Source organism: Stegostoma tigrinum, chromosome 8 (assembly GCF_030684315.1).
Source record: "Stegostoma tigrinum isolate sSteTig4 chromosome 8, sSteTig4.hap1, whole genome shotgun sequence".
Lineage (NCBI taxonomy): Eukaryota > Metazoa > Chordata > Chondrichthyes > Orectolobiformes > Stegostomatidae > Stegostoma > Stegostoma tigrinum.
In genome coordinates this window covers 49,669,607-49,697,153 of record NC_081361.1, presented here as the reverse complement: position 1 = coordinate 49,697,153, position 27,547 = coordinate 49,669,607, and the positions used below count along the sequence as shown (strand labels likewise).

The window sequence follows — 27,547 nt, the reverse complement described above, 5'->3', positions numbered from 1 at the left end:
CTAGTGCATATCACAGGTGCCTAGTGCATATCACAGGTGCCTAGTGCATATCACAGGTGCCTAGTGCATATCACAGGTGCCTAGTGCATATCACAGGTGCCTAGTGCATATCACAGGTGCCTAGTGCATATCACAGGTGCCTAGTGCATATCACAGGTGCCTAGTGCATATCACAGGTGCCTAGTGCATATCACAGGTGCCTAGTGCATATCACAGGTGCCTAGTGCATATCACAGGTGCCTAGTGCATATCACAGGTGCCTAGTGCATATCACAGGTGCCTAGTGCATATCACAGGTGCCTAGTGCATATCACAGGTGCCTAGTGCATATCACAGGTGCCTAGTGCATATCACAGGTGCCTAGTGCATATCACAGGTGCCTAGTGCATATCACAGGTGCCTAGTGCATATCACAGGTGCCTAGTGCATATCACAGGTGCCTAGTGCATATCACAGGTGCCTAGTGCATATCACAGGTGCCTAGTGCATATCACAGGTGCCTAGTGCATATCACAGGTGCCTAGTGCATATCACAGGTGCCTAGTGCATATCACAGGTGCCTAGTGCATATCACAGGTGCCTAGTGCATATCACAGGTGCCTAGTGCATATCACAGGTGCCTAGTGCATATCACAGGTGCCTAGTGCATATCACAGGTGCCTAGTGCATATCACAGGTGCCTAGTGCATATCACAGGTGCCTAGTGCATATCACAGGTGCCTAGTGCATATCACAGGTGCCTAGTGCATATCACAGGTGCCTAGTGCATATCACAGGTGCCTAGTGCATATCACAGGTGCCTAGTGCATATCACAGGTGCCTAGTGCATATCACAGGTGCCTAGTGCATATCACAGGTGCCTAGTGCATATCACAGGTGCCTAGTGCATATCACAGGTGCCTAGTGCATATCACAGGTGCCTAGTGCATATCACAGGTGCCTAGTGCATATCACAGGTGCCTAGTGCATATCACAGGTGCCTAGTGCATATCACAGGTGCCTAGTGCATATCACAGGTGCCTAGTGCATATCACAGGTGCCTAGTGCATATCACAGGTGCCTAGTGCATATCACAGGTGCCTAGTGCATATCACAGGTGCCTAGTGCATATCACAGGTGCCTAGTGCATATCACAGGTGCCTAGTGCATATCACAGGTGCCTAGTGCATATCACAGGTGCCTAGTGCATATCACAGGTGCCTAGTGCATATCACAGGTGCCTAGTGCATATCACAGGTGCCTAGTGCATATCACAGGTGCCTAGTGCATATCACAGGTGCCTAGTGCATATCACAGGTGCCTAGTGCATATCACAGGTGCCTAGTGCATATCACAGGTGCCTAGTGCATATCACAGGTGCCTAGTGCATATCACAGGTGCCTAGTGCATATCACAGGTGCCTAGTGCATATCACAGGTGCCTAGTGCATATCACAGGTGCCTAGTGCATATCACAGGTGCCTAGTGCATATCACAGGTGCCTAGTGCATATCACAGGTGCCTAGTGCATATCACAGGTGCCTAGTGCATATCACAGGTGCCTAGTGCATATCACAGGTGCCTAGTGCATATCACAGGTGCCTAGTGCATATCACAGGTGCCTAGTGCATATCACAGGTGCCTAGTGCATATCACAGGTGCCTAGTGCATATCACAGGTGCCTAGTGCATATCACAGGTGCCTAGTGCATATCACAGGTGCCTAGTGCATATCACAGGTGCCTAGTGCATATCACAGGTGCCTAGTGCATATCACAGGTGCCTAGTGCATATCACAGGTGCCTAGTGCATATCACAGGTGCCTAGTGCATATCACAGGTGCCTAGTGCATATCACAGGTGCCTAGTGCATATCACAGGTGCCTAGTGCATATCACAGGTGCCTAGTGCATATCACAGGTGCCTAGTGCATATCACAGGTGCCTAGTGCATATCACAGGTGCCTAGTGCATATCACAGGTGCCTAGTGCATATCACAGGTGCCTAGTGCATATCACAGGTGCCTAGTGCATATCACAGGTGCCTAGTGCATATCACAGGTGCCTAGTGCATATCACAGGTGCCTAGTGCATATCACAGGTGCCTAGTGCATATCACCTGTCTTGAAGTGGTTGGACAAATTGGAGTTTGTGCTGCTAACTTTTAAGCAGCATGGTGGCACAATGATTAGCTGCCTTACAGCGCCAGAGACTGGGTTGATTCTGCCCTTGGGTGATAGTCTGTGTGGAGTCTGCACATGTCTGCTCTGTGTGCTCCAGTTTCCTCCCACACTCTAAAGATGTGCAGAATAGGTGGATTGGCCATTCTAAATTGCTCAGTGTCCAGGGATGTGCAAGCTAGGTGGATTAGCCCTGGAAAATGCAGGGTTACAGGGAAAGGGTAGGAGGACGAGACTGGGTAAGGGGTGTTGTGGACTGGTTGGGCTGAATGGCCTGTTTCCACACCCTAGGGATTCTATGATTTTATTACTTCTTTCGGTAGTGTATGAATGTTTGTGGTACAGCTTCCAGTGTATCTCCCATGTTGTTTTTCCAGGTTAGATAAATAAGGAATGGTTGCAGATTGAAAAACGCCCTCCAATTCCATTTCTTAAATGACTATTCTCAAAGCATCTGTGAACAAATTTGTCAATTGGAGTGCTACATGTTATGGACTTGCTTCCATTTTAATCTTGCTCAAGACAATTCTAAACACTTTAACTTCATCCCATTTATCTGGAAATAAATATAGATCCCAGAAATGAGATTCCATTTTAGCACTTGCATATTGCTATTGAGAGGGTAAAATATTCTGCATGATCATTTTTAAATGGGTCGAGGATTTCTACATAAAAAAGGAGATTCAACAATTTGTGTTTTGAAGACACAGCCCTGCACAAAATTTTGCTTTTAGACTGTTCAACTAATCTACAGTTTTGCCTAAAATTCTTAGGCTTCAGATTTCCATGACCCTTGAGATTACTGTGGACAGATGGCACTAACACAATCGCAAAACACAAAACCATTCTGACAATTCTTCAGAGCAGCTACGATAGCTAAAATATGATTTGTCATTCTAAATAAAAATTCCATTTAACAAAGCTATCCCTCATGTTTCATATTCAAGAAAAACTGAGCATTTCTCCACAATTCACATCCAAACTTAAATCCAAAACTGAAGAATTATAAAAATAAGAAACTCTAGTGTTATGACAGATTATTGCACAATATATCTAAATAATGTTGGACGATGATTTCTCATTGTTATCTTCAAATATTTTAAACTTTTTACAGAGTCTGATCATTTTCTGTAGCTGATCCGATGAAAATTAGAAATTCTTTCAAATATGCTGAAGCAAACATCAGAATGTTGTATTTATTTCAATGGCAAATGACAAGTTGAAGAAAGAAAATTGAGAGCAAAAAGGTTAGAAGTTCTAAAATATTTTTCCCAATTTTACAAATATTCAAAGACATTATTTCTTTCACACAAATAGTTAAAAGCATGATTGTTGAGCATCACGACTCTTCACAATGCTGAATTATGTACAAAGATCTTGTAGATCAAGTACAGCAATAATAATAGCATACAGTTTGGCATGTACCTTGAACATTAAAAAAAAAGGTATAAAAGTCCAGAAAAAAAAATTACTTACATTCTAATCTTGCATTCTCCTGGTGCCACATTGGTCTCTGGTAGGTTTTGGGCCTGCTTCAGCTGACTGCTGCTTAGATTTAAATCTCCATCAGCCTGTCAAATGCAGAAAGGGGAGAAAAAAAGCTGCAAGTGGGAAGTGATTCTGATTATCTGCATGGAAAATCACCAAGTTGGCTGGTGTTGGCACAAAAGATAATGCAGCAAAATATAGTTCTTGTTTAACAGATGCCAGTCCCGAACTCAGTGCGCCGGGGTAACCTATATGGCAAGAGTCTGAATCCTAGACTTGTAAACAGTATGCAGTAGGGGAACATTAACTTAGACAGACAGACAGATAATGCACAGTTTCCATTTTAAGAGCTTTATATTGTATGCATTTTTAAATGATTGACAATCTTATTAAATTTCTGATTCCATTTGAAAATAATGATTAATTTTTAAAATAACGCATGAGCAACTGCTAATAAATTCGGTTGGATAGGAACATACAAAATGAAATCCTTAGCAATGGCTGTGCTTACAAAAAGAATTTTAAAAGCCTTTGCATAGCTTAATAATTTGATACAGAAGTTTAAAAATAGCTTTACCTTCCTCCCGATAACAGAATACAAGCTTCAGGCATTTTATATTTTAGAATGCAATACTTTTGTTGTGAAGTACTTAAAAATAAACAAAATTATTTCGGTACCTTCTTTGCTGCCAACAACTACAAAGCAATCTTTCTCCCTACCTCTAGTTGCTGTCGTTGTTGACTATTTTACTATATTCCCATCAACTGCAGAAGTGTTCAATAACCTAAGCGGAATTGCTCAAAAGTGCTGACCTTTGATTTGTCATTCGCACTTAGTCAAAGGTCACTGAAATTGTATCCAATTATCCATGGCTGCTGATGCACAGCAATGTTTTGTGTTTGTGTCTTGTACGGTCCTGCCTACTTGTACAATAACACAGGAAGCAAACAGCTATTGGCATGACCCAGCCAGATGGCAGGAGAAAAAGTGCTGGAACTGCAGTTGGTTTATTAGAAAAAAAACAACAACATTCTGCTGATTTCATGAAATTTAATTTACATTATCTATCAAGAGGTGGTACTGGATTTGTACATACTCTTAAATGTGATTCAAGTCTTAAGAGAAATAAAAATCTCTTCCTACTTTTTCCTCCCCCACTTTTCCTGAAGGCACTGACTTATGTTTGATATGCTTGGCAAGTGATCATTCTTTGTCTGTGAAAGACCAAACCAATGATTGTTAGCAGGAAGCCTGCTACCTCTGCCTAGCACCAGAGGACACAATACTTCCCTAAACCAGTTTTGCATTCTTTAGTAATCAGCAATAGAAATCATGGTTTAATTATTCACTCAGAGCCAAGGCTACAAAATAATTAAGTATTCCTATTCATAGCTTAGCTGAAATAAAAACAAATAAAAAAATTCAACAAACAGCCTCTTTAGTTCCACATTTATTCACCAAGCCATTGGAAATTGTTTTTGGCTAATTGATTTTACCATCCAAGTTCACCAGTAGCTAAACACAAAAGCCAAAGAAGTATTTTTCAACCTCATTTATGGAGATTTTCTGATTTTTTTTCTTTGCATGACATATTTTCTACCATCTCTGATCTAGTATAAATGATACCAATTGCAGAAATTTGATTGTTACCTCAACCCAAACCATGAGCAAACCTGGAATATTTCTGTTCCAAATGATTCTGGACTGTACTACATATTGCTTTCATTAGTAAACTAACTTGAGAAGTTATGCTATTGATGGTTCAGGAATACACGCATGCCTGTTTGGCCCCATTGAGCATTTCCCTTTTAACACTACCATTACTGTCTCCCTCATTAATATCTTACCTACTCCCAAATGAATCTGTGTCATGTGCTTTATTATGCATCCTTGCTAATCCTACTGAACAGCCAGTTAATGTAAGGAGATATGCTGGAAGCCACCACTGTTTACTGAGATTGACAATGTAAATACATACCATGTAAAATAAAAATGTTGTTGCTTCAAGAGTACATCTGTAAATGAGGCTGAAGAAAATGGTTTTTGGTCACTAGGCTAGTGCCGTATAGCAATGAGGGGTAAATTCTCTATTTGTATTAATATTCTAAATATCAAAACTATAAAAGCAAAATTAGTGATCCATGAAAACCAAGAAAATCTTATTTACACAAATTTTAAAAAATGACAAAGTCTGGAAAGACAACCTCCAAAACAAAGTATTTTCTAGTTGTCATAATTTAAAACTGATAAAAAATCTTGGCTGTATTACTTCTAGCCTAAAATAAGCCTTTTTTTTAAAAAAAAAGTTATCTTCAGTAATACTATCAGGAAGCCCAGGCCTCAATATCAGTGAATTAGTACACATAAAATGCAAGAAAATAAATTAAACAAGCTACTTTAAGCATAAATAGTTAATGCCTAGAAAGTGCTCAGATCATAAAGAAGAGACTACAACAGACAACACTCCAAAAAACACCACATACCCAGATATTATACCTGAAGAATGTGATGCAAAGTGAAATCCCAACAACTAAAAAGGGGAAAAGCAGTTATAACATTCATTCAGCAAATTTATCCAATTAACACTCAAGCCAAACAATCAGGAGGTCTCAAAATTTGAAATCCAGTTGCTGCTAAATTAGTTGATTCCAGCTAGCTGAGGGGTGGTTGGAAGGATCCAACAATTAGCTCCAAAAGATAATTGATTGGATAATAACAATTAACTTCAAATGATCCAGATTGGATAAACTGACCATCATTCTGGACTTGATCAATAGCCCTTCTGCAAATGCACATGGATAAATGTCAGGTGAGGCTATAAATTTCAGCTGGGATTACAACCATTTCCTTGCTTAATGGCAATTACTGTTGAGACATTTAGATCAGACACCACAGGGTAACTGTTACCTGTACCTAAAGAAGAGGTAGGGTGAGAGGTTCATGGTAGAAGGGGAAAACAAAACAGAATGATTCATGGATTGGTCAAGTATATTAGAACATCAATTCACTATCAATTGCTGATTAATTAAACTATCATTAACATGAAAATCCAAGAAAATCTTATTTATGTCTCAACAGTAATTGCCATTAAGTAAGGAAATGGTGGTAATCCCAGCTGAAATCTGATTGAATCCATATGCTCTCCATTTGGAAAGACAGCCATTGTCAGGTGGGGGAAATAAGTGCCTGAAGGCACTTTCTTGAAAGCTCATGTTTAATTTAGTGAGTGTAAAGGAGAGTAAGCAAGGGGAAGTGTTTTGCTTTTCAAGTGCTATGCTACACTGTACAAAGCTGCTGAAATTCTTTAACTGAGGTAGTGATACTTAGTGGCTAGAATATAAATTGGATTTTCAAATCAGGTGATTTTAATCAATTTTTCAAAGCATGTTGCAGTTTATCAATTTATTTGAAAGTTAAGGAGCTGTATTGGATATTGCCCTTGCTTCAGAAGGTAACTAGGGGGATTCGTGGAATTTTGTTAAGGAATGAATTCTTACACATCCAACTTTGTTTGTGACTCAGTTATGGGTTTAAGGTATTTATGTTGAGGACAACTTAAAGGAAAGAAATTATTTTCTTCTTTGAGGGGAATGGAAAAGGCCTTCTTTAGGTTAGAGTCAGACAGTGTAGAAACAGACCTTGGGTCCAACTTGTCTATGCTGACTAGGTTTCCCAAACTAAACTAGCCCTGTTTGCCTGCTTTTGGTACATATCCCTCTCAACCTTTGCTATTCATGAACCTGTCCAAATAGCTTTTAAATGTTGAACATCTGGCAGCTTGTTCCATGTGCATAGTATCCTCTTTATGGAAAAAGTTGCCCTTCAGGTCCCTTTTAAACTGTTCACCTCTCATGTTATGCTTTGTAGTTTTGGACTGCCCTACCCTCAGGAAAGGCCTTTGCTTTTCACCTTATCTATGACCCTCATGATTTTGTAATCCTTTTATAAGGTCACCCCTCAGCCTCTAATGTTGTGGAGTTGGGGTGGGGGGCGGGGGGGGGGTGCAGTGGGGAGAAATGTCCCAACCTCTCCTTATAACTCAAATCATCCAGTCCCAATATCCTTCCCTCTAGCAGGGTGAGCAGAACTGTATGCAGGGTTCCAGAATTGGCCTCCTCAACATACTGTCCCAATTTTTATTTTGATACTGTGATTGACGAAGGCAAGTGTGTCAAATGCCTTCTTCACCATCCTGTCTGCTCGTGATGCCGTTTTCAAGGAACAATGAACCTCAAGTCTCCTTGCTTGGCAACGCTTCCTATGCCCCTACCAGTAACCATTAACTGTATAGGTCCTACCCTGCTTTGTTTTACCAAAATGCAATACCTCTCATTTATCTAAATTAAACTCCATCTGCTCCTCAGCCCAGGCTGAGCCGATCGTGATCCCAACGTACTCTGAGATAACCTTCTTCACTGTCCACTATACCACCACTTTTAGTATCATTTGCAAACCATAGCTCCTATGTTCACATCTAAATTATTTATATAAATGACAAAAAGCAGCGAACCCAGCACTGATCCTTGTGGCATACTGCTGGTCATATGCCTCCAGTGTGTAAAATAAATCTCTACCGTTACCCTCTGTCTCTAATCTTCAAGCCAATTTTGTATTCAATTGGCTGGCTTCCCCTAGATCCCATGTGATCTAACCTTACTAACCAATCAATCTTGCAGAACCTTGTCAAAGGAATTGCTAAAGCCCATGCCTATTGGTCTACCCTTATCTATTTTTTTTGGTCGTGTCCTCAAAATTTTAAAAAAAGCAATCAAGTTAGTGAGACACAATTTCCCACAAACAAAGCCATGTTGACAATTCGTAAGAGATAGTAAGAAAAGCCAATGCTAGAGTCAGAGATAAGTGTGGAGCTGGAGAAGCACAGCAGGCCAGACAGCATCAGACGTTTCAGTTCGGGACCCTTCTTCAGGAGTGGTGGTGGGGACACTGAAATAAATAGAAAGAGGAGAGGTGGGGTTGGGGAAGATATGTGGCATGGTGATAGGTGAGTGCAGGTAGGCATTGGTGAGTAAGGTGGAAGGAGTGGATAGGTGGCAGAGAAAGAGATAACAAGGTGTGGAGCAGGATGAGCACAGCAGGTCAGGTAGCATCAGAGGAGCAGGAAAGCAGACATTTTGGGTCTGGACCCTTCTTCAGAAATGGGGTCTTCAAAATGTCAGCTTTCTTGCTCCTCTGATGCTGCTTGGCTTGCTGTGTTCATCCAGCTCCACACTTTGTTATCTCAGACTCCAGCATTGGCGGTTCTTACTATCTCTAGGTGGGAAAGAAGATGGACGGATTGTGTCACGTCAAGGAGTCGGGAATGAGAATCTGGGTTGGTTACGGGATAAGGCTGGGGGTGGGGAGATTTTGAAACTGGTAAAATCCACATTTAGGCCATTGGGCCGTAGGTTTCCAAGGCGGAACATGAGGTGCTGCTCTTCCAGTTTGCGGGTGGTGTCATTGTGACAAGGGAGGAGGTCCAGGATGGATATGCTGTCCAGGAAGGGGGAGTTGAAATGGTGTGTGACCAGAAGGTGTTGTGATTTGTCATGAACAGAGCGCAGGTCCAAGTGTCCGCTTGGTCTCACCAATGTAGAAGAGGCTACATCTGGAACAGCAGATGCAATAGACCACATTAGTGGATGTGTAGGTGAGCATCTGTCCGATGTGTAAGGTTTTTTTGGGTCCTGTGATGGAGGTGACGGGGGAGGTGTAGGGGCAGGTCTCGCACCTCCTACGATTGCAGGCAAAGGTGCTGGGGGTGGTGGGGCTAGTGGGGAGTGTGGAGCTGACGAGGGATTCGCGGAGAGAGCAGTCCCTATGGAAGGCAGATAGGGGTGGGGAGAGAAATGTATCCTCGGTAGTGGGGTCAGATTGGAGGTGGTGGAAATAGCGGAGAATGATGCGTTGAATCTGGAGGTTAGTGGGGTGGTACGTGAGGACAAGGGGGATTCTGTCTTTTTGTTGCGGGGAGGGGATGTGAGGCCAGAGGCGCAGGAAATGCAAGAGATGCGGTTGAGAGGATTTTTGACCACTGAAGTGGGGGACGTTGCGGTCCTTGAAATAGGAGGATATCTGGGACGTTCGGGAGTGGAATGCTCCATCTTAGGAGCAGACACGGCGTAGACAGAGGAATTGGGAGTAGAATTGCATTCTTGCAGGAGGGTGGGTGAGAGGAGATGTCGTCCAGGTAGCTGTGGGAGTCAGTGGGCTTGAATTAGATATCAGTTTCAAGTATCCCTAATCAGTCCTTGTCTTTACAAATGCATGTGTATTCTGTACCTCAGAATCTCCTCCAACTTACCTACCCACTGATGTCAGGCTCACTGGTCTACAGTTCTCTGGTTTTTCTTTTTAGACTTATTCCAGTCTTCTGACACCCACTGGTGGCTGCGTGTGATATGAATATCTCTGCTGGAGGCCCTACAATTTCTTCCCTAGCTTCCAGCATTGTCCTAGGGTATACTTGATCAGGTCCCAAGATTTATCTATCTTTACGCATTTTAAGACATCCAGATCCATTCCTTGTGTAATGTGAACTCCTTTCAAGACATCCCTATTTATTTTTCCAGTTTCCCTAGCTTCCATGTCTTTCTCCACAGTAAATACAGAGGCAAAATGTTCATTTAGTATTTCATCCACCTCCAGTGGTTCCACACATAAATGGCCTCATTGATTCTCTCCCTAGTTATTCTTTTGCCCCTAATATAGAGGCTTGTAGAATCTCTTTGGATTCTTCATCTCTATCTTATATCCCCTTTTTACCTTCCTGGTTTCCTTCGTGAGTATGCTTATGTACTCCCTCTATACTACTCAAGGAATTCACTTTAATCCCATTTGTCTATGAAGTGTCATATGTAGCCTCCTTTATTTTGACCAGAGCCTTAATATCTTAGTCATCCAGCGTTCTCTACTCCTACTAGTCTTGCCTTTCACTCTAACAGGGACATATTGTCTCTGAACTCTTGTGATCTCACTTTTGAAAGCTTCCAACCTACCAGTCGTCCCTCCACCCGTGAATAGCCTACCCCAACCAAAATTTGAAAGTTCCTGCCTAATAATGTAAAATTGCCCTTGCTCCAAGTTAGATCTTTAACAAGAGGCCTTCCTCTCCCATAACTATTTTTAAAACTCATAGAATTATTGTCACTGGTCCCAAAGTGCTCTCTACGAACACCTCCGTCACTTGCCCTACCTTATCTCCTAAGAGAAGGTTGAGTTTTGCTCCTTGTCTAGTAACTACATATGCATGTTGATAAAGAAAATTTTCTTGAGAACACTTCATTCTTGCATGTGTTTTTCAAGATCCTGAATTTAAATTGGAGCATAGGCAGGGATCCATTTCAAAGCTGCACAATTAGTGGCCATTTAATTTTAAGTACCATAAGAGTATGTTCTTTTCCAAAGTCCTTCATAAATATATATACTTTGGCCTTATACCGCTGTTATTGTCTTTTTTTAAACTTGATATAAGTACACTTTTCCAAGGGGAGAAAAAACTCAAATGCTTCACAATGGATGAAAGGATTGAAACAGTCATCTGGGCAGTTTTGGATATAAAACAGTCCCACAGATAAAAGTAATATGTTTGGTATATTGTGAATAGACAAATAGATAACTTGTCCTTTTACACATACTAAACGCAATTACATGGTAGTTTATTGGCTTTGCGTTCTTTAAAGTTTCTATTGTTCATTATGATATCAAATTGTGCTAATGACAATAAAAATTGCAAACTGAAGTCTCCCATATTAATTCTGCATCTTCAAATTTTCAAATTGACATTCTAAAAGGATTAAGTACAGTATTTCTACCACTAGAAGCTTACTAATACCTAACCCAGGTAATTACCTTTCATGAATTAACAAGAAATGTGAATGTCTGTAATAAGGACCAGTATAACCAAATCAATTCCTATCTTTTTCTGACAGGTGCACATCAAACTATTACATCATAGCAACAAACAGTGAACACTGAGGCTAAATATTTCCTTCTTGCATCTAGGACGTCTGGATGCAATTGGAGCACCTTCACTGATACTTGTTGCATTCAGTCATGATAAACTGTACCTGTACATTTGATCTCGAGGAAACTAAAGTGATATGTTTTTAATTGACCTATTTGGGCATATTCATCTTTGGAGCAGGTGGTACTTGAAATTGAGCTCCCTGCCCCAGAGGTAGGGACGTTACCACTGAGCCTGTGGCAGTCATACTTTAGTTATGACTGAATAGGCATCAGCAAACCAAGAAGGACTATTTCATCCAGTTCGACAGAGCAATAAGGTGGATTGACAGTATTGAAAACAGTAGAGGTATTGAAGATTTGTCAGTCATGTGTTTTTCTCACCACAGATGCTGCCAGACATGCAGAGCTGTTCCAACACTTTGTTTCTATTTGTGTATTTTCTAACTGTAGTACTTTGCCTTAATTTTATTGAATTCCAGGGTGTCATCTATAATGAACTGAGGCTATTTAAGGACCGGAGGAGAAAACCGATTTGGAAAGATTCAGACAGGGAGTAGTGAGAAAACTGCACGCAGATCTGAGAAAGCTCTCATTTAAGGACTTAAGAGGAATATATGTTTGGAGGCTGAACAGTGGTTTGTAAGTGCAGACGAATTGAAAGTCTGTTTCAATTAAGAAAGGAATGAGATAGAATCTGAATAGGCTGATCTATTTATTATTTTAATTGGCATGGATCCAGGAAGACTCATCGAATAAGACACAAGAGGTGGGTCTCGTGGACACAGAGGTTGGAGAGAGTGTGAAAGGAAGTAGAACCTGTTTAAAAGCTAACGCAGGTGAAACACTGGAATTGTTTGGGAAATGGGAAGGAGAGAATACAGCAGAAGCCACAGAGTAGATTGTCTCAATATTAGTAATACTGAAGTCCATGATTTCCTTACACTTCTTGTTGGAAGTGTGTGTGCAGAAGAGGGAGGAATAAGATGTTTAGGGAAGTGTTGATTGTGGAGAAAGTAAGCCAGGAGATGTCTTTATGTTCAGGATGTTCCTGAGATAATGAACAGTTTTGAAAGAGGATTGTTAAATTGATAGCTTTTCTGATGAAGGGTCAAGGCCCAAAACGTCAGCTTTTGTGCTCCTAAGATGCTGCTGGGCCTGCTGTGTTCATCCAGCTCTACACTTTGTTATCTTGGATTCTTCAGCATCTGCAGTTCCCATTATCTCTGTTAAATTGATAGTGTTTGTTAGGATCTGACCAGATATGTCATTGGAAGATAATAACAAGTTGGACCAGATAAGTTAAGTTCCAGCTGGCCCCTACATTGTCCACATTCTACAAACTTAAAGTCATCTAAAATGCTGCTGCCTGTGTTGTAACTTGTAACAAGTCTCATTCTTGTATCACCTCTGAGCACTCACCTGCAATTGCCTCCCAGGCAAGGAATATTTTTATTTTAACTTTCTTGTTCTTTTGAAACCCCTGCTTGATCTCAATTCTTTTACTCTATATCTGAAATTTCCCTCTGTTTCCCTCAGAGATATGTGCTCCTCTAATTCTGGCCTCTTGGGCATCTCTGACTTTAATTGCTCCATTATTGGTGGCCTTGACTTCATTTGTCCAGCCCCAAGCCCTGGAATTCCCTCCCTACAACCTTCCAGCCCTATATCTCACTTCTCTCCTTTCAACACACCTCTTAAAATCTAGCTCTTTGACCAAGCTTCCGATCATCTGATCTAATATCTCCTTACATGGATGCTTAATAAACATCCCAAAGTACTTTTCAGGATGATTAATATATTTTAAATGTGGCTATATGAAATCAAGTCTCTTCTCAGTCTCGGCCCTTGGATTTGTGAAAATGAGACTTGGAGAATTATAACTCGCATGGAAAATATTGTGAGGATTCATCCTACAACATCTCAGCATGGTGTAAGAACCTTCTAGCTGATTTCCTATCACCACCTTTTCCTGGTAGTGATCTGTAGGGTTTGCTAGTGTTGTGGAGGAAAACCAATTGGTTTCCCAATGATAATAGGATCATACCTTGAACAAGATGAGGTTTAATGCTTCATTTTAATTAATTTTGTGTCGTGTTGGTAAAATAGATATTGGCCAGGACTTTCTCATTTCTTTAAGTGTGAGGATGAATGTGCTGGGTGGGACTAACATGCTGCATGCACCACTAAGGCTACAGATGGCTCTGGTACAATGCATGTTCCAGCTACGTGAATTGGTTATAATGTGAATGACGAATAGGGGAACACTATTTCTAAAACATAAAATTGTGTTGGTTATGACATGATTCCATCATTGCGTGAAGGAGTATGTGTCAACATCACATGATTGTTTTGCAGGCTTTGTCCTGAATATGGACAACCTTGAAAGATTAACTTAAGTCTACTCTCAGCGTCGACTTTAGGCCAAGCGAAAAATGTTGGATGATGGGACAAATTTTTTCCGACCTTATTGTTGATGTTTTTGGAAAGCACTGCAGGGGAAAAAAAAAAATTTGGATTTCAAGATTCTCCTCATCCTGGATAATGTGCTGAGCCATTCTCCCACCATGTGTGAGCTTTCTGTTAACAAAGTGTTATTTCTACACCCAAGCACAATTTCTCTCCTTCAACCCATGATTTAGCAACAGAGCAGCCTCAAACCTCCTCCCGCAACAAGTCATCTTGTCATTTTTTTCCAATGTAAGGCATTTAAATTTACTATTACTTCATTATTAGATATGAATTAAACAGTTATTCAAATTGTGCGATTCTTTTATGTTAGGCTCTGGATGTAAGTTTGCTCGCTGAGCTGGAAGGTTAGTTTTCAGACGTTTTGTCACCTTTTTATTTTATTTGAAAAAATATACTTTATTCATAAGATGTACAAAAAATAAAACATATTTACACACCTATCCAGTCATGCAGGCCGCTCCGGGTTACCTGGGGGTACGTACACCAACTAAAGGAAAAAAAAACAAAGAAGAAAAAAAACAAAGCAAAGAAAACACCCCGGCAGTCATCCACCCGCACAGTCTCCATTGGCCCCCTGACCAGTTGGGGAAGGCGCCAGCTGGGCCCAGTTACCAGATAGGGCCCTTTTTTCTATTCTGGACGAGGGGTTTCATACCGTGGTCTTTCCCCACCGCGCCTTGGCGGCGGCTGCCCCAAGCTTTAGCGCATCCCTCAGCACGTAGTCCTGGACCTTGGAGTGCGCCAGTCTGCAACATTCGGTCGGGGTCAGTTCTTCCAGTTGGCAGACCAGCAAGTTGCGGGCAGACCAAAGAGTGTCTTTCACCGCATTGATGGTCCTCCAGGCGCAGTTGATGTTGGTGTCGGTATGCGCCCCCGGAAACAGCCCGTAGAGCACGGAGTCCCGCGTCACGGAGCTGCTCGGGACGAACCTCGACAAATACCACTGCATCCCCCTCCAGACCTCCAGTGCATAGGCACAATCCAGAAGGAGGTGATCGACAGTCTCGATCCCCCCCCCCCCCCACCCCCGCAGCCACCTCGAGGGCAGCATGCGATGGCGCAGAGATTCCGGGCATGCATAAAGGATCTCACTGGCAGAGCCCCTCTCACCGCCAGCCAAGCAATGTCCTTGTGCTTGTTTGAAAGTGCTGGCGATGAGGCATTCTGCCAAACGACTTTGGCAGTCTGCGTGGGGAACCACACGACGGGATCCACCCTCTCCTTTTCCCGAAGGGTCTCGAGGATACTACGTGCTGACCACTGCCTGACGGCCTTGCGGTCAAAGGTGTTTCCTTTCAAAAATTTCTCCACGAAGAACAGGTGGTATGGAACGGTCCAACTACTCGGAGCGTTCCACGGCAACAAGGCCAGGCCCATCCTTCGCAACACCGGGGACAGGTAGAACCTCAGTAAGTAGTGACACTTGGTGTTTGCGTACTGAGGATCTACGCACAGCTTGATGCAGCCGCACACAAAGGTAGCCGTCAGGGCAAGGATGGCGTTCGGTACGCCCTTTCCCCCATTTTCCAGGTCTTTGTACATGGTGTCCCTGCGGACCCAGTCCATCCTCGACCCCCAAATGAAGTGGAAAATGGCCCGGGTGACCGCAGCGGCGCAGGTCCAGGGAATAGGCCAGGCCTGCGCCACATACAACAGTACCGAAAGCCCCTCGCACCTGACAACCAGGTTCTTACCCGCGATGGAGAGGGACCGGAGCGTCCACCTGCCCAGCTTCTGCTTCAATTTGGTGATACGCTCCTCCCAAGTCTTAGTGCATGCCCCAGTTCCACCAAACCAAACACCCAGCATCTTCAAGTAGTCTGTCCTGACGGTGAAGGGGATGAAAGAGCGGTCGTCCCAGTTCCCGAAGAACATGACCTCGCTCTTACCCCTATTGACTTTGGCACCCGAGGCCAGTTCAAACTGGCCGCAGATGTCCAATAGTCTACTCACCGACCGACGATCGGTGCAGAAGACGGTGACATCGTCCATGTACGGGGAGGTCTTGACCTGAAGGCCTCCACTGCCTGGGCTAGTCACGCCCTTCAGGCTCACGTCCTTCCTGATGGATGCGGCGAAGGGCTCCACACAGCACATGAACAAGGCAGGAGAGAGCGGGCAGCCCTGCCTGACTCCAGATCTGACAGGAAAACTGTCCGATTCCCACCCGTTGATCGAGACTGCGCTAACGATGTTGGCGTAGAGCAGCCGGATCCAATTGTGGATGTCCTCCCCGAACCCCAATTTGGAGAGGACATCCCTCATGTAAGCATGAGAGACCCTGTCGAAGGCCTTCTCCTGGTCCAGGCTGAAGAGGCAGGTGTCCACCCGCTGTCCTGCACGTAGGCGATCGTATCCCTGATGAGTGCGAGGCTCTCAGCGATCTTCCTGCCCGGCACAGCACAGGTTTAGTCAGGGTGAATTACCGACTCCAGGACAGACCTGACCCGGTTGGCTATGACCTTGGCCAGGATTTTGTAGTCCACGTTCAAAAGTGAAATGGGACGCCAATTCTTAATTTCTTCCCTCTCCCCCTTCCTCTTGTAAATGAGGGTGATGATGCCCTTCCTCATGGCCTTGCACATTTCCCCTGCCCGAAGCGCACTATCATACACCTCCAGCAGGTCCTGGCCAACCAGGTCCCACAGAGCGGAATACAGCTCAACCGGTAAGCCGTCGCTCCCGGGAGTCCTATTCCTCTCCGAGGACTTGAGGGCTTTGGTCAGCTTGTCCAGGGATATCGGCCGGTCCAGCCACTCCCTCGTGCCGTCGTCTAAGACCTCTGTGATAGACGACAGGAACGACTCGGAGACCGTGCTGTCTGTGGGCTTCGTGTCGTACAGTCCGGCATAGAAGGATCTGCTGATCCTCAAAATGTCGGGCCGAGACGACGTCACCGAGCCGTCGTCCTCCTTCAGCCGGCTAAGCACAGAGCTCTCTTTGTGCACCTTCTGAAAGAAGAAACGCGAGCACATCTCGTCCTGCTCCACGGAGCGGACCCTGGACCGGAAGATTATCCTGGAGGCCTCCATGGCGAAGAGTGAGGCTTGCTGGCCCCTCACCTCGCGGAGGTCCTCCGTGACGTCGACCCCCCACCCAACTGCAGAAGGAGCAGGTTCTGCACCCTTTTCTGGAGTCGCGACAGCTTTCCCCGCCTCTCTCTCGCCTTCCAAACACCCTTGAGGACAAAGAACCTCTTGATGTTCTCCTTCACCGTCTCCCACCAGTCACCCGGTGACTCAAAGAGGGGTTTCACGGTTCTCCAACCGGCGTACTCCCTCTTAAGCTCCTCGACGTTCTCTAGGGTCAACAGAGTCGTGTTGAGCTTCCACGTCCCCTTGCCGGCCGGCTGGTCGTCCTGTAAGTGACAGTCAGTCAGCAGGAGGCAGTGGTCAGAGAAGTACACCGGCTCGACGCAGGTGGACCAGACCCAGAACGCCCGTGACACAAACAGGAAGTCTATCCTTGAGCGAATAGACCCGTCTGGCCGCGACCAGGTGTACCTCCGCTGCGCTCCGTCTGCAGGGGCGCTGAAGACGTCGAGCAGCTTGTCGTCCTTCACCGTGCCCATCAGGAATCTGGACGTGACGTCCAGTTGACTCCCCCCACCCGCTGTCCCCATGCCGGATCTTCCATCTGCATCGATGATGCAGTTGAAGTCTCCGCCCAGGATGACTGGCCTGGACATAGCCAGCAGGGGTGGAAGCCGCTGCAGGATGGCCAACTGCTCACTCCGTACCGCTGGGACGTACACGTTGATCAGCCTCAGGGGAGCGTTCCTGTAGGTGACGTCAGCCACTAGGAGGCACCCCCCGCCACCACCTCCTGAACTTGAGAGATGGTGAAGTCGCGCCCCCGCAGCAGAATAGCCAGGCCGGAGGAGCGACAGTTGTTACCCCCCGACCAGATCGAAGGCCCACAGGTCCAGGCGCCGGACCATTTCCCGTAACTGCCAAGGTGCGGTATCCCGCACTCCTGCAGACACCTTGATGGTGGTCAGGTAGGCCAACGTGGATACACATCTTGCGGTGGACTTGACACTGCGCACATTAACGCTCGCAACCCGTACCCCCATTGTGGGCAGTGACCACAGTACCCTCCCCAAGTCCAAGGTCCAGCTCCTCCATCTGTCCCTTCATGCCCATTGCCCGGGCTAACTGCTGGACGCTCTCCGGGCTGAGGAAACCATCTGTGCTGCCTTCCGGGTGGCATCCCCCCGTCGGGGGTACGGAGGCAGGAGGGTCCGGCTCTGGGTCAGGCTGGGGATGCGCTGTTTCCTCCTTCCCGCCTGGAAGTTCCCGGGGACCCTCCAGTGGCACGTGACTGGGTGGCGGAGGAGGCCTCAGGATGCCTCCCGTCACCTGGAAGCGTGGTGCTGCTTTCCTTCTCCCTGGAGATCTTTAACTTCTGCTTCGGGTGGGCCTTCTCCGAAACCCCCTCGTCAGAGGAGCTCTTATAGCGCCCCTGTAGCTGCCTCTTTCCACCTGATGGTTGTGGTTCCTGGGCCCGCCAACGCACCTTCCTCCTCGCTTTCCGGACCGTCGTTCACTCCCCTGGGTCGGCTGTCGCCGCCTCCATCGACTCCGGGTTGTCGGGGGGGAGCGGAGCCTGCAGGGGCGCTTTGCTGGCCTCGGGCCCATCCTGCGGGGCTGGGCCCTCCTGCACGACCTGGCCCTCCTGCACATTAGTGGGGTCCTTGCAGGGCCCTGGTGCCTTCCTCTCCTCCGGGGGGGCTGGCCCCGCATTGCCCCTGCCGGCGACCTGGGCGTCGGTGGTCCCCTGCCGCGGGCATGCCCTATAGAGGTGGCCCGCTTCCCCGCAAAGGTTGCAATCCTTTGCAAGGTGTCCCTCCTCCCTGCAGTTCCTGCAGATGGTGTCTTTGCAGTCAGCCGCCACGTGACCTGACCTACCACAGGCATGGCAGACTTTAGGTTGCCCTGCGTAGGTCAGGTAGCCCTTGCTCCCACCGATCGCGAAGCTGGACAGTGGGTGTATGGCGTTCCCGTCCGCACCCATCCTCAGTGTCACCTTGACCTGCCCCTTACTGGTCCAGATGCCAAAGGGGTCCTTTCTCCTCCTCTCGGTCCACAAGAGAGTGGGTCTTTATTTTGTTCCAGATGTAACGCTAGTTCAGGGGAGCAGCCAACCTGCAACGATGGCTGCGGCAAGTGCTCGTGCCCCAGGTCAGGGGGTCCGGAACACCATTCGTGTTTCTGTAAAGAAGGTGGATGAAGGTGCACCTGTGGACCTGTGGGCCCATGATATCAGTTAGGTCCCCTTCCACCTTCACGTACCTTCCAAGGAAGGTCAGGACATCAACTGCTGGCACATGCGGGTTGTACATGTGTACAGTCACCATACGGCTCCTCTGCGCTGGCATCACGAACAGCGGTCAATACAGAGAGGGGGCCCTCACCTCCTTTTTCCTTGAAAACCTCCAGGAAGCACTCGCAAAGCTTGGCACTCCTGAAGGTCACATCGTAAAAACCTCCTCCTGGGAAATCCTGCAGGCAGTAAATGTCCGCAGCAGCGAACCCGCAACAGTCCAACAGGACCCTCTTCACGAAGAAGGTGCGGTCCACAGGTGCACCTTCATCCACCTTCTTTACAGAAACACGGATGGTGTTCCGGATCCCCTGACCTGGGGCACGAGCACTTGCCGCAGCCATCGTTGCAGGTTGGCTGCTCCCCTGAACCAGCGTTAGGCCGAAGCCAGCATTAAGATCCACCGGTTGCAAGGGTGCACAGCCAACCCAATGTCTTCCTTTCTCCTCCTCTCGGTCCACAAGAGAGTGGGTCTTTATTTTGTTCCAGATGTAAGCTGGTTCACTGAGCTTGAAGGTGTGTTCCCAGACGTTTTGTCACCATTCTAGGTAACATCATCAGTGAGCCTCCGACGAAGTGCTGGTGTTATGTCCCGCTTTCTATTTATCTGTTTAGGTTTCCTTGGGTTGGTGATGTCATTTCCTGCGTTGGTGGTGTCATTTCCTGTTCTTTTTCGCAGAGGTTGGTCGATTGATTTGGAGCCAATGTGTTTGTTGATGGAGTTCCGGTTGGAATGCTATGCTTCTAGGAATTCTCATGCGTGTTTCTGTTTGGCTTGTCCTACATTGGACAAACAGGCAGAAAGCTAGCCACCAGGATACATGAACATCAACTAGCCACAAAAAGACATGACCCACTATCACTCGTATCCTTATATACAGATGAGGAAGGACACCACTTTGATTGGGACAACACATCCATCCTAGGACAAGCCAAACAGAGACACGCACGAGAATTCCTAGAAGCATGGCATTCCAACCGGAATTCCATCAACAAACACATTGATTTGGAGCCAATCTACCATCCCCTGAGAAAAAGAACAGGAAATGACTGCCAGCTGCCTCAGCATTGGTGTGTCAGGTCATTAGAAACTGCCAGCTTCTGAATCCCAAAGCCTGCAACTCAAGACCTAGTCCAGTAGAGGATCCAAGAGCAAAAAGCTAAGTCTTTCATTTTCTTCTTATTGGTTGGAGTCTACAGATTGATTGCCCCCCAGTGAGAGGCAACGGAGGTTCTCCTTCTGACTTAGCAGCTCGGTCATCTTGGTTTCTCAGTCAGAAAACCAGAAAACTTCCCCTTCTGCTGGGAGGGCAAATATTGAGGAGATGGCAAGTCGAGGCCACTAAATGTCCATTAATGATCATTTAAGAGCCTTAATTCTTGGCATGCAGACAAAGACACCCATGGATGGTTTTGCCCAACGTTTAGCTGTTGAGCTTCTCTCCAGGGCAAACACAACTCAAACAAACCAAACTCCCCGCCTTTCTCAACATTCCCAGGAAGGTGAAATCTGTCCATTGTTAGCAAGGCCACAAGGGAGACTTCATTGGGTCTTGCCTTTCAAGATACAAATCATGTCTTTGGCTTCACAAATTCAGACAGTCTGGAACAATCCATGGGGTGGCATGGTGGCTCAGTGGTTAGCACTGCTGCCTCACAGCCCTAGGGACCCGGGTTCGATTCCAACCTCAGGTAACTGTCTGGAGTTCGCACGTTCTCCCTGAGTCTGTGTGGGTTTCCTCTGGGTGCTTCGCTTTCCTCCCACAGTCCAAATATTTGCAGGCTAAGTAGATAGGCCAGGCTAAATTGCGTGTAGTCTTCAGCAATGTGTAGATTATATGGGTTGGGTCTGGGTGGGATGTTTTGTGGGTCGGTATAGATTAGTTGGGCCGAAGGGCCTGTTTCCACACTGTAGGGATTCTATGATTCCCTATTTTTCCAGAATGTGCTCTCTTTGAACTTTGGAATATTGGTCAGTCTCTGAGTTGAATGTTGATTTTGATTTGTACTTGATAGTGTTAAACCCTTTAAACCGAAGTCCATTAATTTCTTAGATTTCCTTCAGAGGATTTATTTCCTGCTAAAATAGATAATTACTCAGTTGTGACATCTAGAGGAACTTTTAATCTCATAACCTATTGAAAGAGGTACTTTTTTTTTCTTTTTATGGTATCCTGGATCTCTGGACCAGGTATTTCTTCTTGACATGACATGTCTTAAGTCTGTGGACACAAGACACTCCTGAGTAGTGGTTTCTATGGAATTACATGCACATCCCCTTCAATTTGTGTGAGCAGATGGTTATTTTCAATCCACTGCCAAATCTATGGTTGTGTGTGGAGACACTTACTTCAATTTGAATGTGAATACAGGAGGTATGGTTACCGAGTTTGCAGACGACACCAAAATTGGTGTAGTTGCCAGTGAAGAAGGTTACTTTAGAGTACTTAGGACCTTGGTAAAGGAGTGGCAGATGGAGTTAAAATTTAGGTAAATGTGGGGTTCATTTTAGTAAGGCAAATCAGGGCAGGACTTATTTGCTTAGCCTTAGCATCCAGGGAGTGCTGCCAAACAGAGATCTTGGCGCGCAGGTTCATAGTTTATTGAAGGTGGGAGTCACAGGCAGAGAGTAATGAAGAAGGTGTTTGATATGCTTGTCTTTACTGGTGAGTGCATTGAGTTGGTATGTCATGTTGCAGCTGTACCAGACTTTGGTTCGGCCCCTCTTGGAATGTTGCATTCATTTTTGTTCTCCCTGCTACAGGAAAGAGGTTGTGAAACTTGAAAGGATTCAGAAAGAAATTTCCAAGGATGTTGCTGGGAATGGACGGTTTGAGCCATAGGGAGAGGCTGAATAGGCTGGGGATATTTTCCCTGGACCCTCTGAAGGGTCACCAGATCCAAAATGTTAACTCTGATTTTTCTTCACGGGTGCTACCAGACTGCTGAGCGTTTTCAGCAACTTCTGCTTCCACTGTTCTTTTCGGTTTTATTTAGCTATCTTCACCTATTAGTTACTCTTGTTTATGGATCCAGGTTGTAAGCTGTGCAACTGCAGAATATTAATAGGAGCATGACTCTTACCTGAATTTCCTCCCCTGAAGCCTAGTTGTACTGAGGTCAGAAGCATTGCTTGAAAGTCCAAGTTACCAAAAAGAAAACAAATTCAGAAAGAATAATAATGCACAACAGATTGGGGCTATTTTCCCTGGAGATTTAGAGGCTGAGGGGTGACCTCCCAGAGGTTTATAAAATCATGAGGGTCATGGATGGGGTAAATAGACAAGGTCTTTTCCTTGGGGTGGGGGAGTCCAAAACCAGAGGGCTTAGGTTTAAGATGAGAGGGGCAAGATTTAAAAAGGATCAAAGGGGCAACTTCTTCACGCAGAGGGTGGTGCATGTATGGAATGAGCTGCTAGAGGAGATGGAGGCTAGTACAATTATTATACTTAACTCAACTTTACTCCCAGAACCTCTGAAGTCCTCTTCCTCTCTAGATCAGCCTGTACATGGACAATTTCAACACCGGTAATTTATATGATGCTATCTGTAATTGCCTTGGGGGTGACTGTTCGAGCTCCATGGAGTTCTAGCTCTCCTTTTAATGCGCATCTCTAACCAGGTCTGAACTGCTTTTCACTATCACCTGCAGATTCTGCCATGTAGAGTATTGCTCAGTCGTTCTCCTTTTTGTAGGGTTCTTGAATGTTCAATACTTCCAGCTGCTGATTTGTTTGTTTGCTCAAGCAGCCACCTTTTAAGCTGCGTCTGAACAACCGTTAGATCTCTGTGGCTGACAGCTTTTGCATTCTACAGCTAAATGTAGTCTGCATTATTTGCCGGAATCTTTCTTAGATGAATTCGGTCCACTGATTGTCATGGTGTAAGATCTAGCTAGTAAACTTGTTGCTAGCATCTGTTTCCCTCATTGAGACTTTCCAGGAATGGTTAGCCTTGTAGTAGAGGAAAATCATTTGGCAGTCAAATGAGAATTCACTCCTGTGTTAAACAAATGTTGTTAACATACAAAAACACTAGGTACAAGTAACATTAGTATGACAGACATTGCATCTAAGACTTCAATATTAGGTCTTACTTTCTTTAGGGCAGCACTGCTACCTCACAGCACCAGGGACCTGGGTTCAATTCCACCCTCTAGTGACTGTGTGTGGAGTTTGCACATTCTCCCCGTGTCTGCATGGGTTCCTGCCAAGTGCTCTGGTTTCCTCCCACAAGCCAAACATGTGCAAGTTGGGTGGGTTGGCCATGCTAAATTGCCCACAGTATTCAGGGATGTGTTCCGAGGAAGAGTCACCGGAACCGAAATGTTAACTCTGTTTTTTCCTTCACAGATCCTGCCAGATCTGCTGAGCTTTTCCAACAACTTTGTTTTTGTTGTTTGCGTTCAGGGATGTGTAGGTTAGGTGTGTTAGCCATGGGAAATGCAAGGTCACTGAGATAGGGTAAGGGGATGGGTGTGGGTATGGGTGGGATGCTTTTAAGAGGATGTGTGAGGACCTGCTGAGCTGAATGGTCTGTTTTCACACTGTAGGGGATTCTAAGAATCTACCAAATCCATGTAATGTTATGTTGGGTGGTGGCATTGGTAGCTGGGTCTGGTGGCAATGGGTTTTGAATGTCTCAGTTCAATTCCAGCAAGATGAGGGAGCTCAAGCCCAGTAGACAGTGGAGGACTGGTCAGATTAGGTCCAGCGAGGGGCAAGGTTGGGTCTGGGGAGTTGATCCAATCTGGTCATTGGGTGTGGTGTGGAAAAGAGATGTGAGATCAGATGGTCCAGTGATGGGAGAAAGAGGGTCAGAACCTGTGGAGGGGGCTAGAGGAATCCGTTCCAGTGGTATGGGGGAATATAAGGGAACTTGATAAGTATAAGTCAGGGTGTGTGAGGTAAGTATGGGTTCTGCGGATAATTGTTTAACACCTCAGTAACCATGTATTTAATAGTCTAAGTTTTTTTCCTGAGTAACAGTTTAATTTCATGAGCACCCTCCAAAGTCTCTGACTTTTTTTTAAAATTGAGACTTTTTGCTGGATTCTCGTGTGGAGGAAGTGCCTGATTGGAAATTCACTTTCCCAGGCAATTCCTTCATGTGCCAAGGTGAGATGATACAAGGTCCCCAGGCACAATGTCCCATATATGTTGGAATAACTTCAACGTTGTCAATGGCAAATTTCCCCCATTTGAGAGTTTGTTTTTCTTTTTGTGAATGGTTTGGGGATTTGAATTGAATGCCATCCTTTAAACATGTAAAACTGAAGCATAAATATCCTTTTTTAAAAGGCATTGGTGAAACCACACCTCAAATACTGTGTGCAGTTGAAAGAATATAAATGCGTTGGATGGATCCCGAATGAGCTCAATGCATTCCATGTTCATTTTGAACAGAAGGTCAGTGAAATAATGTCACCTGCCCTCACAGCGTGCACCTGTACCCCTAGGCACCACTGCAAACGTTAGATTGGCCATCTTGAAGGTGAACCCATAGGAAGTCCCCAGCCTTGCACTCAGATCCTGTGTGGGCCAGCTATCAGGAGTGTTTTCAGATATCTTTAACCTCTCCTTACATTGATATGAGGTTCCCACCAGCTTGAAGAAGACCATTATCATCCAGGTGGTAAAATGTGTTAATGAGTACCACCCAGCAGATCTGACAGCCGTCGGTATGAAGAGCTTCAAGATGTTTGTCATGACGCACATCAACAGCAGCCTCCCACATTGCCATGATCAGCTACAGCTTACCTACTGTATCTCAGTAGGTCCATGGTAGATGCCATCTCCCTGGTGCTTACACTCACTCCTGGAACATCTGAATAACTAGCACACCTACATCAGGTTTCTATTTATTGACTTTAGCTCCACCTTCCACATCATAATTCTGACAAAACTCCTCTCCAAACTCAGACCTAGGACTCTGCTCCCCGACCTTCTGCAACTGCATCCTCAACTTGCTGCCCTGTAGACTGCAATTAGTAAGGATAGGCGACAACACCTTCTCAACAATATTCCTTAACGCTCGTGTTCCACAAGGCTGCATACTCAGCCCTTTTAATATACTCCTTAATCGCACATAACTGTGTGGCCATATTCAGCTACAACTACATTTTACAAATTTGCTGATGACACTACCATAATAGGTTGGATCTCAAGCAATGAAAGATCACTGCACAGGAAGAGAGAGCTTAGCTTAGGAGCATGGTGTAAAGATGACAATTTCTCCCGCAATGTCAGGAAAATGAAAGAGCTAGTCATCCACTTCAGAAAGTGAAATGGAGGACACAGCCCTGTCTGCATCAATGGTGCTGAGAAGGAGGTGGTTGGGAGCATCAAGTTCTCAGGAGCAAATATCACCAAGAATCTATCCTGGTCGATCCACCTCAACGCTACAGTCAAGAAAGTATATCAAAACCTATACATTCTCAGAAGGCTAAGCAAGTTTGCCATGCCCACAATGATGCTTGTCATTTTTTTTAATACATAGATGCACCATAGAAAGCATCCTATCCATATGCATCACAACTTGATATGGCAATGGCTTTGCCCAAGACTGCAACAAATGAGGGTTGTATAGGCAGTCCAGTTCACCACACAAATCAGCCTTCAATCCATTGACTCTGCCTCACTTCCTACTGCCTTGGAAAAGCAGCCAACATAATCAAAGACCCCACACCACTGCCCCCACCCCCAATCCTGGTTACACTCTCCACCACCCTCTTCCATTGGGCAAAAGATAAAATCTTGAATTTGTACAGGTATTCAAAAACATTTTCTTCCCCACTGCTAGCAGGCTAATGAACAGACCACTTCTATATTAGAGATGAGTGATAATGGGAACTGCAGATGCTAGAGAATCCAAGATAACAAAATGTGAGGCTGGATGAACACAGCAGGCCCAGCAGCATCTCAGGAGCACAAAAGCTGACGTTTCGGGCCTAGACCCTTCATCAGAGATATTAGAGTTGATTTTTCTCTGAACCTTCTATAGCTGTAACACAATATTCTGCATTCTGTATTTATGTAAGGTATGGTTTCTGATTAAGATACAATGCAATACTTTTCATGGTATCTTGGTACATGTGACAATAATAAATCAAATTAATGAGTTTTACTAGACTGATACCAAACTCATCATGGTTTTCTTAAGATGAAAAGATAGACGTATTGGGCCTGTTACAACTGGAGTTAACAGTGAGTTCAATCTATTAAAAACATGACAGGATAGGTATCCTAAACAAAGTGTGGAGCTGGATCAACACAGCAAGCCAAGCAGCATCTCAGGAGCACAAAAGCTGACATTTTGGGCTTAGACCCTTCATCATCACCTTTTCCGGTGAAGGGTCTAGGCCCGAAACGTCAGCTTTTGTGCTCCTGAGATGCTGCATGGCCTGCTGTATCCATCCAGCTCCACACTTTGTTATCTCAGATTCTCCAGCATCTGCAGTTCCCATTATCTCTGATCTCAGGTATCCTAAACATGTGTTCTCTTGGGTCCAGAACTATGAAGCACTATTACAAAATTAATGCTTGCCACTTTAGGATCGAGGTGAGGAGGTCTTTTTTTAAACGGAAATCAGAAGGAAAATAGAATTTGAAAAGAAAACAGGTATACTTTGATCTTATTGAATGATATAGTTGGCTGAGATGTCAAATGACTGGCTTCTGATCCTAATTCATCTTTATGTATGTTCATACTCACTTGGGTATGTTTGGCTTGTAAATAGACGAGAATATTAGCAAGCCCAATGTTAAAGGCTTCGTGGTTTGATTAAATTGTTCTGTAGATGTTGGGGGAGAATTCTTGGAGCATTTTTATGTCCATTTTGGCACAAGTGTAATACTTTTTCTTCCTAAACACAAGTCATTGGTGATGGGCTGCTGCTGTTTCACATGGGATTTGTCTCCATCCCAGATGTTCCCCGTCAACAGGTTCAGTCTACTTCTTGTAACGCTATGCTCCCAACAGTTACCCGTTTACAGTGGAATGATGCTAGATCTGAATAATACTAATTAAATATGTGTCTAACACTAGAGAAGAATGTGATGCTGGAACAATAAAATCTGCTTCCTGCATCAAAGTAATCACGGGGCTGGTTTCTAACTGCGGTGTTTCGATAGAAAAAGTTT

General features: G+C 45.1%; 1 protein-coding gene across 6 annotated transcripts in view; it reads right to left on the bottom strand.

Moving 5' to 3' along the window:
• dnajc6 (DnaJ (Hsp40) homolog, subfamily C, member 6) overlaps positions 1–27,547 on the bottom strand; it is a 188,922-nt gene that overhangs the window by 132,614 nt on the left and 28,761 nt on the right. For 3 of the 6 annotated variants that reach the window (XM_059647867.1, XM_048538743.2, XM_048538750.1), the window contains one exon: positions 3,632–3,726. In XM_059647867.1, the coding sequence (XP_059503850.1) occupies positions 3,632–3,662 (31 nt within the window). In that variant the 5' untranslated portion in view covers positions 3,663–3,726. The other 3 variants (XM_048538746.2, XM_048538747.2, XM_048538748.1) reach the window with 3 other exon arrangements.